Source organism: Ranitomeya imitator, chromosome 4 (assembly GCF_032444005.1).
Source record: "Ranitomeya imitator isolate aRanImi1 chromosome 4, aRanImi1.pri, whole genome shotgun sequence".
Taxonomy (NCBI): Eukaryota; Metazoa; Chordata; class Amphibia; order Anura; family Dendrobatidae; genus Ranitomeya; species Ranitomeya imitator.
Window position 1 is genome coordinate 446,578,347 of NC_091285.1, and position 12,024 is coordinate 446,590,370.

Here is a 12,024-nt window from a genome sequence, read left to right on the forward strand (position 1 = left end):
GTTTTATGGTTAAAGGTAAACTTAAGTCCTTCGAGTTCAACCTATTGCCTAACATGTTGATCCAGGGGAAGGCAAAAAAAAAACCCATGGAGCAGACATGAATAGCTCCATATCAGGGGAAAAATTCCATCCTGACTCCATATGGCAATCAGACAAGTTCCTTGGATCACAGAATCTAGTGCTCATCATAACCTGTAATGTTAAGTTTATCAAGAAAGGCATCCAGACCCTTCTTGAATTTTAGTAGTGAATTAAGCATTACAACATCATGTGGCAGAGAGTTCAACATTCTCACTGCTCTTATAGTAAAGAATCTGTGTCTGTGATTATGATTAAATCTTTCCTCTAGATCAGAGATGTCAAACTCAAATACACAGAGGGCTAAAATTAAAGACTTGGACAAAGTCGTGAGCCAGCACTGATATTTATTTTTAAAAAAAGTCTACAATTGTGGAAGTTTTTCCCTATCGTCAAATATAACTATAAACATTTTCATATGGAAACAATCTTAACCCCTTAATGACGATATGCCTTTTAACGGCGGCAGTTAAAGGTTCTTATTCCTCACCGACGCTTTTTAAACCCTTACTGACATTGGGCGTAATAGTACATCGATGTCGGTATCCCCCGCTTTGATGTGGGCTCCGGCGGTGAGCCCACATCTTTTCCGGGACATGTCAGCTGTTTTGAACACCTGACATGTGCCCGCAATAGCTGTGGGTGGAATTGCGATCCTTCCGTGGCTATTAACTAGTTAAATGCCATTGGCAAACTTTGGCAGGGCCATTTAACTAGTGCCTCCGGCCATCGGGCCGGAAATATGTGCGTCGGTGATCCCCGTCATGTCATCGGTTCGTTGACATGACAACCAGAGGTCTCTACGATGTATTGGTTGCCGCAACATTGAATTAAAATGCAATAATGGCCGATCAAAAGATCGCATCTGCACCAAAATGGTATAATTAAAAACGTCAGCTTGGTGCTCAAAAAATAAGCCCTCAGCCAACCCGAGATCACGAAAAATGGAGACGCTACGGGTATTGGAAAATTGCGTAATTTTATTTATTTATTTTTTTAAGCAAAGTTTGGATTTTTTTTCACCACTTACATAAAAAAGAACCTAGACATGTTTGGTGTCTTTAAACTCAAAATGACCTGGAGAATCAAAATGGCAGGTCAGTTTTAGCATTTAGTGAGCCTAGCAAAAAAGCCAAACAAAAAACAAGGGTGGGATTGCACCTTTTTTTAAAATTTCCCCGCACTTGGAATTTTTTTTCCCGTCTTCTAGTACACAACATGGTAAAACCAATAGTGTCGCTCAACAGTACAACTTGTCCCACAAAAAAATAGAATTAGACTTACCGGTAGCAGTAGAAACTGCTTCTATTTTGGAAAAAACTCTCGGCGCAGAAGAGATGCCAAAGGGGAGCACGTTGAACTAAAAGTGCTTCACCTGTTGTTTTTTCCGTACCGCAAACCTCAGGTACTTCCTGTGTCATGGATGGATTGGAACATGGAAGTAGGCATCCTTGAGATCTATTGTCGCCATGAAGAAGCCTCGCCCTATCAGGGGAATGGTTGATTTTACCCATTCCATCTTGAATCTGCGATAGAAGATGTGCTGATTGAGATTTTTTAGATTTAGAATTATTCGCGCCTCCCCTGAAGGTTTCTTTACTAAGAAAAGACGGGAAAAGTGGCCTGTTCCCCATTGTTCCGGAGGTACTGGGAGATAGCATTTGACCTTAGGCGATCCTGAAGGCCTGACATTAGAATTAGTTGATCACCCGAAGATGGAAGAGAGGTGACGTTCAATCCCCGAGCAGGAGAGGACTCGAACTCTATCAGCAGGCCCTCCTTGATGATATTGAGGACCCACTGGTAGTTGGAAATGGCCCACCAATGGGAAACTTTTTTGCGATCCTCCCCCCCCCCCACCAGGTCGGAGTCATTGCTTATCCTGCTGGGGCTGTTGCTGGGGAACCAGGATGTTTTTACCTTTCCCCTTCGCATAACTCCATCTCTCAGTTTAACCCTTTCCCCTTGTCTGGGGGGTCTGTGACTGTGGGGCGTGAAAAAAATGCTTTTTGAGAGGCTTTTGCTCAGGAAAGGCTTTTTTCTTGTCAGCGGCCCTCTCTAATATTTCATCCAGAGCAGGGCCAAAAACATATTTGCCCTTAAAAGGGATTGAGCACAACATAACTTTTGAGGTGACATCCCCGCTCCACATTTTGAGCCACAAGGCTCTTCTGGCTGAGTTTGATTGAACTAGGGACCTGGAGGCAATCCTGATTGATTCCATAGATGAATCTGCCAGAAACCCTGAAGCTCTTTGGAGAATAGGAAGGGAATCCAGTAGTTCACCCCTTGAAGTACCCTGGGAAATATGATTTTCCAGTTCGTCAAGCCATCTGTAGAGAGCTCTGGCCACGCAGGTGGAGGCGATATTAGATTTTAATGCAGAGGTGGACGTCTCCCAGGATTTTTTCAGGGGACTCTCTATTTTCCTATCCATAGGATCCTTCAATTGTGAAGAATCCTCAAAGGGGAGTGCAGTTTTTTTTAGCCACTCTAGCCACCTGAATGTCCACTTTAGGAATCTCCCAGGCAGGATAATTATCATCCAGGAGCAACCTGTGTTTCAACTCTGAGGAATTTTTCTGAAGTTCCCATTCCTGAGATGTTAGGTCCAGAATGTTTTTATGAATTGGGAAACCCATATGTTTGCCTGCTTTCAGGCCCCCAAACATTTCATCCTGAATGGACTGTGGGACTGAGTCCTCCTCCAATCCCATAGTAGCATGCACGGCGCTCACCAACTCTTCTACATATTCTGAAGAGAAAAAATATTTCCTAGCCTCTGAAACTCTGGGGGATGAAGATTCTTCCCATTTTTTCAGAGGATGAGGGATAACAGCGTTTGGACTTGGAATTAGAGTCCACTATCTCAATCTTTCCCTTTTTTAGAGGCAGATGGCCCTGGAAGGAATAGATGTGGTGGAGGAGGGGTAAAGGTGGCTAAGGAGGATTGAACTACCTGCTTGACCAGTGTACGGATCTCCTCGATGAGAGAGGGCTGTTTTGCCCTGTCTACTTTGTCTGTGCATGCCTGACAGAGCTTCTTCTCCCATAATGCAGAAAGCTTCTTATTACAGATAGCACATTTTGGAGGCTTTTTGGCAGGGGTACTGTGGGCAGACTTGTCTCCCTACCAAAGAGGGAGAGAAGTGTAAGTAGGGGACCTTAACCTACCAAAGCCCTAGCCTAGGACCCTCCCCATAACCTTCTTACAGGAGCAGGGGCAGAGCTTTTCTCTTCAGACGCAGGGCAGGAAGCACCATCCATACTGAGTATCAGTCTTACCTGGAAGGTGTCTTCAGGCAGGTTTATATAAATTTCTCACATGGGGTGTGACCAAGAACGATTAATTGATTCACACTATGGTACTAATTAAAAGGTAACAGTTTATTAAATTCAGTTAAAAGTATATACAAAATACAAAACTACAGTATCAAAAAGGGTAACATTTGAGTCCACAGAACGAGGGACATAACTGTCATAGGCAATTCAAACCCAAATCTGCATATACACCTACATAAGGAATTGGCCATCTGAAGCAAATTCTCCAGGCAATAGAAACATATCCTAAGTAAGGAGCTAAAGAGGCCCTGTACAAAAGAGAAGTATGTACTATTCCAGCATGGAGTGACCTAACGCTGATATATGGTCATACTTCCATGCACAGGTGGCAATGGTGGAATTAGCAATATATAGATGTAAACTATCATAGGTTACCTTATGGTGTATGCAGGGTGAATGCCCCGACGTCCCTCTGCCCCGACGCGCGTTTCGCGTTCGCTTCTTCTGGAGGCGTGTGTCTGGGCAGGGGGCAAGCCGGTATAAATATAGTAAAGACCGCCGTTCATTGGTCGCTGCTAGCAAGAAGCCGTCAAACAGCTGGGGAAAGCCGGGAGTTTTGGTATCACGTACGCCTACGACCCCGTACGGAAACCGGAAATGAGGTGCCGAGATATCCTGTGAGTGGGGAGAATGTACGGAGTCCCTGTAGTCATGACGATACGTTGCGCATGCGTAAATAACATGAGCACGTAAACGCCGCCGAATACTAAAATACACGTCGCATATTCCAACGCTCCCGCACCAACTGAATGGAGACCGGAGACACTAAGCAAATAAACTAAATGTGAAGGTCAACTGAAAAAATGTACGGGCACTAGCGCTAAAGTCTCCGAACGAAATGTACGGAAACCGGAAGGCGGAGGGGATGTACGGACCAACCATGTCATGGGGTACAATGGCGCATGATCAGGTGGCAGATGTCCGAAAGAAGGGGGGGAGCCCGACTACGGCAGTAGGGCCGGCATGCACAGGGTGGCACATAGTGCCACCCGGCATCCCCAACCCCAATTTGCCACAATCCGACTGCCCCTCGGACCTGCAACGAGATCATGCGTTCCCCCCTAAAACACAGGGTCAAAAAATAAATAAATATGTATAAAGAAATAGTGTAAAAAAACCGAAGACTAAACCAGTGTGTACTATTACTGTACATAAAATGTGATGCCTAAATATATAAGTGATAAAGCAATAAACAAAAAATTGATAAATAATTAAAATAATTAAAAATGTGAATGCTTCTATATGTTACTAAAAATATTCTTGCTATAATAACTCTCACAAGTCTGACATGTGTAATGATGCTGTGATCAAGTCCTAAAAGGGTGCTACCCACCAGTATGAAGTGAATAGAGAAGGGTATTTTGTGAATTATAAGATCCCCATATCAAGGGTGATACTCATTACCGTGCAATATAAAGATAAAAATACAAATGGAATATCCCCAAAGTCAACATGGTAAAGTCCCCCAATACATATTCTGAAAGGGGTGGTATATTAACCTGGTAAACCCATCCATGTAACCACAGGAAACAGAATATGCCTACACCAACTCCCATATAGACCACATGTTGGCAAATCTCCCAATGCATATATTGAAAGGGGTGATATATTGACCTGGCAAGACCACACATATAACCTCAGGGAATAGAATATGTCCATACCAACTCCCATATAAACCACATGCGGACTAATAGATAACCCCCCCCCCTCCCCCTTTGTTCTTTTATCTTCAGGAAACAGCATCTTGGATGTGGTATCTTCATACGAGATCCTCCTTCCTTTCCCCCAGACGAGGACGGCGATTGTCAACAGCCAATGGATACAGGTAAGCTGTAGTTAAACAAATATTAAAAATCAATAAAAGTAACAAACCAACAAACAACAATAGTTAAAAGCCTAGGTAAGATGAATAACCCAAAGACCACTACTCATCTTCTAAACCTAAACCAAAACAAATACCCCCCCTGACGCCCTACTTCCTATATTTACAAGAACGCAGCGAAGCCAAAGCTCTCATTAAGGCCCTGTGGTACCAAAGTACCCAATCTATAGATCCACTGGCACTCCTTTTTGGCCAATCTTTTCCCCATATCTCCACCTCTAGGACCCAAATCTAGCATATCTATGCCTTTGACCATAAGGAGTCGGGAATTGCATTGGTGGTACCGCTTAAAATGCTTGGGAAGGGTTTTTAATGTAGTATCCTCCATGGTCAACCTAGCCTTTTCAATGTCTAAGCAGTGCTCACGCACTCTGATCTTCAGTTCTCGACTAGTCATGCCAATATATACCTTTCCGCATGGGCATGATGCATGGTAAATAATGCCCTTTGATGAGCATGTAATATGTGCTCTAATTTCAAAGGTTCTAGAGTTGTCATGATTGCTGAAGTTAGTGCTTTTCCTCATGTTGGCACACCCCTTACACATACCGCATGGATAAAATCCCCTTCTCCCCGTGCCAACATTATTTTTAGATTTCCTTTTAGGATCGTACGTACTGTGTACCAACATATCCCGCAAATTTGGAGCTCTCGTTGCCACCATTGAGGGCCGTTGAGGTAGAATATTTTTGAGTATTGGATCAGTGAATAGAATTTTCCAATGCCTCTGGATAACCTCACAGAGGTCATGCCATTCACTACTATAGTTTGTAATGAACCTTACCTGCATATCCTGTTCCGTTTGGACTGGGGTCACTGAGTTTTTATGCAGGAGTTGTTGTCTTGGGGTGTTTTTGGCTCTCCAATATCCCTTTTGTATTGCTCTCCGATTGTATCCACGATCCCTGAACCTGTCTCTTAGAGTCTTTGCTTGTGTTTCAAATTGGTCTTCTTCAGAGCAGATCCTTTTTATTCGTAAGTATTGACCAATGGGTATGCTATTGGTTGTTGATTTGGGATGCTGTGATGTTGCATGTAACAGTGAATTTGTTGCTGTAGATTTCCGAAAGACTGTTGTGGATAAATGTCCATCTGGTAGTGCTATAATAGATAGGTCCAAGAAATCAATTTGACGTCCATATTTATATGTGAGTTTAATGTTCTTATCGTTTTGATTCAGTCTAGTCATAAGGCCTTTCAGCTCCTCCACAGGGCCCTCCCATATAAACATAATGTCGTCAATGAAGCGAATCCAGTTATGGACTCGCTCCATACCTGGGACCTCATTTTCTTGGAATATGGACCACTCCCAAGCCCCCATAAATAGATTGGCATAGGAGGGGGCACAAGAGGCCCCCATCGCTGTACCCTGTTGTTGAAGGTAGACCCTCCCAGCAAATGAAAATGCATTATGTGTAAGTACAAATTTCAGTAATTCCAAAATGAATGCTGACATGTCCCTCTCAATGTTACTCTGCGTAAGATATTTTTCTACTGCCTGCAGGCCATCGGCGTGCCTGATACTGGAGTACAAAGCCTCCACATCGGCAGTCACCAGAATCATATCCTCGGAGAGTTGTATGTTTTCCAGATGGCCCAAGGCAGCCGTGGTGTCTTTAATATATGAGGGCAACTGAGCCACCAAAGGTTTAAGATAGTGTTCAATAATGTCACAAACAATTTCACATAGTCCCTCATTGGCCGCCACTATGGGTCTACCTGGTGGGTCTGCCAAATTTTTGTGAATCTTAGGTACCAGGTAGAATGTTGCTAACCTAGGACTCATTTTAGCATGTACCTCCAAGAGTTTCTTTGGGATGACGTTGTTTTCAAATGCCACAGCAAGGATGGCAATCAGTTCTTCTTTGAATTTTGTCATTGGATTAAATGTCAGCTGTTTGTATTCAATAGAATTGTGAAGCAATTTTTCAGCTTGAGCCTCATATAACCGATTTGACCAAATCACCACATTGCCACCCTTATCCGCCATTTTGAAAACAACGTCATCCCAACTTTCCAACTCTCTAAGGGCCTCTCTCTCCTCCCTAGAAAGATTACATGAACGGGGTCTCTTAGGTCTAGATTTGATTTCCTCAATGTCATTTGTAACCATTTTCGTAAATGCATCTACTGCTGGGGATATCGTAAATGGTGGAAATTTGGTAGATTTATTAATGAGATTTGCGGGAAACTTACTTGTGTTGGTTGTATCTTCTTCTAATAAGGATATAAGTGCCTCCAACGCTTGTTGTTCTCCATCTTCCACTTCAAGTCCCCCTACATTTCCCTTATGGTGCAGTTTTTTTAATATAAGTTTTCTTGCAAAGAGGTGAAGATCTTTTACTGTAGTGAACGTGTCTAGGGTAGAAGATGGTGAAAAATTAAGTCCCCTCTGCAACACTCTTTCCTGTGCACTAGTGAGGATATGGGCCGAGAGATTAATTACCTTAACGGTGTCTTCCCTCCGATTGTGATTGCCTTGTGGGGGTCCCTTCTTTGAGAACTGGCGAGTTCTAGGTCCATTATATACATTATGGCTGGGTTCTCCCCCCTCACTAATAGATGAATTAGATGTTATGGATGAGCTTCTAGACACATTTCTTCGTATGGGTTTCATGTTTTGCCATTTGAAGATCTTATTAGTTTCAAAATCGACCCAATCTCTCTCATACTTTTTCTGTTTGTTAAGGGAAATAGCCCCCTCCCATTTTTCAATATCCTTGTCCAATTTGTTAATCATCTCCTGAAAGGACTCTGCTTTCAATTCTTGTTGTAGCCCCTTTTGGAGAGAGTCAATTTCCGCCTCAACGTTTTTTAACGTTCTGGCATTGTTCTCTATAATGATGTTTAAAAATTCCAGAGAACATGTGTTCGCTGCCTTAATCCATCTCTCCTTTAAGGATATATCATCAAGATCAAAAGTAGGGAATATGTGTATTCTTAGGCCTCTTGGTACAATATGTTGTGCAACGTAATTTTCTAAAGTCGTCTTTGTCCACCAGATCTTAATTTTTTTATGTACCGCGTTCTTATATTTAGTCACATTCTCCTGTTGATTGGAGTTGAAGGAAGTAGGTGAAGGACCAGCACCCTTTTTGAACATGTTGGAGGCCTTCGCCTGCCATGAGCTTTCCTTAGCTCTGAAATCCATTATATTGAGCTCTGTTTAAACAACAGCCTGCACAGTTATATATTCACCAAAATTGCTCTTATAATTCAACATACATTCCTCCCAACTGGGAGTTGAAGTACCCTCAAACAATATATTTCTCACATGGGGTGTGACCAAGAACGATTAATTGATTCACACTATGGTACTAATTAAAAGGTAACAGTTTATTAAATTCAGTTAAAAGTATATACAAAATACAAAACTACAGTATCAAAAAGGGTAACATTTGAGTCCACAGAACGAGGGACATAACTGTCATAGGCAATTCAAACCCAAATCTGCATATACACCTACATAAGGAATTGGCCATCTGAAGCAAATTCTCCAGGCAATAGAAACATATCCTAAGTAAGGAGCTAAAGAGGCCCTGTACAAAAGAGAAGTATGTACTATTCCAGCATGGAGTGACCTAACGCTGATATATGGTCATACTTCCATGCACAGGTGGCAATGGTGGAATTAGCAATATATAGATGTAAACTATCATAGGTTACTTTATGGTGTATGCAGGGTGAATGCCCCGACGTCCCTCTGCCCCGACGCGCGTTTCGCGTTCGCTTCTTCTGGAGGCGTGTGTCTGGGCAGGGGGCAAGCCGGTATAAATATAGTAAAGACCGCCGTTCATTGGTCACTGCTAGCAAGAAGCCGTCAAACAGCTGGGGAAAGCCGGGAGTTTTGGTATCACGTACGCCTACGACCCCGTACGGAAACCGGAAATGAGATGCCGAGATATCCTGTGAGTGGGGAGAATGTACGGAGTCCCTGTAGTCATGACGATACGTTGCGCATGCGTAAATAACATGAGCACGTAAACGCCGCCGAATACTAAAATACACGTCGCATATTCCAACGCTCCCGCACCAACTGAATGGAGACCGGAGACACTAAGCAAATAAACTAAATGTGAAGGTCAACTGAAAAAATGTACGGGCACTAGCGCTAAAGTCTCCGAACGAAATGTACGGAAACCGGAAGGCGGAGGGGATGTACGGACCAACCATGTCATGGGGTACAATGGCGCATGATCAGGTGGCAGATGTCCGAAAGAAGGGGGGGAGCCCGACTACGGCAGCAGGGCCGGCATGCACAGGGTGGCACATAGTGCCACCCGGCATCCCCAACCCCAATTTGCCACAATCCGACTGCCCCTCGGACCTGCAACGAGATCATGCGTTCCCCCCTAAAACACAGGGTCAAAAAATAAATAAATATGTATAAAGAAATAGTGTAAAAAAACCGAAGACTAAACCAGTGTGTACTATTACTGTACATAAAATGTGATGCCTAAATATATAAGTGATAAAGCAATAAACAAAAAATTGATAAATAATTAAAATAATTAAAAATGTGAATGCTTCTATATGTTACTAAAAATATTCTTGCTATAATAACTCTCACAAGTCTGACATGTGTAATGATGCTGTGATCAAGTCCTAAAAGGGTGCTACCCACCAGTATGAAGTGAATAGAGAAGGGTATTTTGTGAATTATAAGATCCCCATATCAAGGGTGATACTCATTACCGTGCAATATAAAGATAAAAATACAAATGGAATATCCCCAAAGTCAACATGGTAAAGTCCCCCAATACATATTCTGAAAGGGGTGGTATATTAACCTGGTAAACCCATCCATGTAACCACAGGAAACAGAATATGCCTACACCAACTCCCATATAGACCACATGTTGGCAAATCTCCCAATGCATATATTGAAAGGGGTGATATATTGACCTGGCAAGACCACACATATAACCTCAGGGAATAGAATATGTCCATACCAACTCCCATATAAACCACATGCGGACTAATAGATAACCCCCCCCCCTCCCCCTTTGTTCTTTTATCTTCAGGAAACAGCATCTTGGATGTGGTATCTTCATACGAGATCCTCCTTCCTTTCCCCCAGACGAGGACGGCGATTGTCAACAGCCAATGGATACAGGTAAGCTGTAGTTAAACAAATATTAAAAATCAATAAAAGTAACAAACCAACAAACAACAATAGTTAAAAGCATGGAGCAGACATGAATAGCTCCATATCAGGGGAAAAATTCCATCCTGACTCCATATGGCAATCAGACAAGTTCCTTGGATCACAGAATCTAGTGCTCATCATAACCTGTAATGTTAAGTTTATCAAGAAAGGCATCCAGACCCTTCTTGAATTTTAGTAGTGAATTAAGCATTACAACATCATGTGGCAGAGAGTTCAACATTCTCACTGCTCTTATAGTAAAGAATCTGTGTCTGTGATTATGATTAAATCTTTCCTCTAGATCAGAGATGTCAAACTCAAATACACAGAGGGCTAAAATTAAAGACTTGGACAAAGTCGTGAGCCAGCACTGATATTTATTTTTAAAAAAAGTCTACAATTGTGGAAGTTTTTCCCTATCGTCAAATATAACTATAAACATTTTCATATGGAAACAATCTTAACCCCTTAATGACGATATGCCTTTTAACGGCGGCAGTTAAAGGTTCTTATTCCTCACCGACGCTTTTTAAACCCTTACTGACATTGGGCGTAATAGTACATCGATGTCGGTATCCCCCGCTTTGATGTGGGCTCCGGCGGTGAGCCCACATCTTTTCCGGGACATGTCAGCTGTTTTGAACACCTGACATGTGCCCGCAATAGCTGTGGGTGGAATTGCGATCCTTCCGTGGCTATTAACTAGTTAAATGCCATTGGTAAACTTTGGCAGGGCCATTTAACTAGTGCCTCCGGCCATCGGGCCGGAAATATGTGCGTCGGTGATCCCCGTCATGTCATCGGTTCGTTGACATGACAACCAGAGGTCTCTACGATGTATTGGTTGCCGCAACATTGCATTAAAATGCAATAATGGCCGATCAAAAGATCGCATCTGCACCAAAATGGTATAATTAAAAACGTCAGCTTGGTGCTCAAAAAATAAGCCCTCAGCCAACCCGAGATCACGAAAAATGGAGACGCTACGGGTATTGGAAAATTGCGTAATTTTATTTATTTATTTTTTTAAGCAAAGTTTGGATTTTTTTTCACCACTTACATAAAAAAGAACCTAGACATGTTTGGTGTCTTTAAACTCAAAATGACCTGGAGAATCAAAATGGCAGGTCAGTTTTAGCATTTAGTGAGCCTAGCAAAAAAGCCAAACAAAAAACAAGGGTGGGATTGCACCTTTTTTTTAAATTTCCCCGCACTTGGAATTTTTTTTCCCGTCTTCTAGTACACAACATGGTAAAACCAATAGTGTCGCTCAACAGTACAACTTGTCCCACAAAAAAATAGAATTAGACTTACCGGTAGCAGTAGAAACTGCTTCTATTTTGGAAAAAACTCTCGGTGCAGAAGAGATGCCAAAGGGGAGCACGTTGAACTAAAAGTGCTTCACCTGTTGTTTTTTCCGTACCGCAAACCTCAGGTACTTCCTGTGTCATGGATGGATTGGAACATGGAAGTAGGCATCCTTGAGATCTATTGTCGCCATGAAGAAGCCTCGCCCTATCAGGGGAATGGTTGATTTTACCCATTCCATCTTGAATCTGCGATAGAAGATGTG

General features: G+C 42.5%; 1 protein-coding gene across 1 annotated transcript; it reads right to left on the minus strand.

The window, feature by feature from the left end:
* Positions 1-1,495: 1,495 nt before the first annotated feature.
* On the minus strand, positions 1,496-8,453 carry LOC138674543 (uncharacterized). The gene is made up of 4 exons (XM_069762365.1): positions 7,499-8,453; positions 6,087-6,403; positions 5,082-5,250; positions 1,496-1,677 (listed from the first exon to the last, which is right to left on the minus strand). The coding sequence occupies exons 1-4, from the start codon at positions 8,451-8,453 to the stop codon at positions 1,496-1,498; spliced, it is 1,623 nt and encodes a 540-aa protein (XP_069618466.1).
* Between the last annotated feature and the right edge of the window lie 3,571 nt (positions 8,454-12,024).

What these genes read in the sequence shown, in the direction of transcription:
- LOC138674543 (XM_069762365.1), bottom strand. Translation starts at nt 8,453, where the DNA reads ATGGATTTCAGAGCTAAGGAAAGCTCATGGCAGGCGAAGGCCTCCAAC. An exon ending in AAACGGAACAGGATATGCAG is followed by an intron (nt 5,251 to 6,086) that starts GTAAGGTTCATT and finishes GTTTAACTACAG; the next exon opens with CTTACCTGTATCCATTGGCT. An exon ending in TGTGGTTTATATGGGAGTTG is followed by an intron (nt 1,678 to 5,081) that starts GTATGGACATAT and finishes GTCTTTTCTTAG; the next exon opens with TAAAGAAACCTTCAGGGGAG.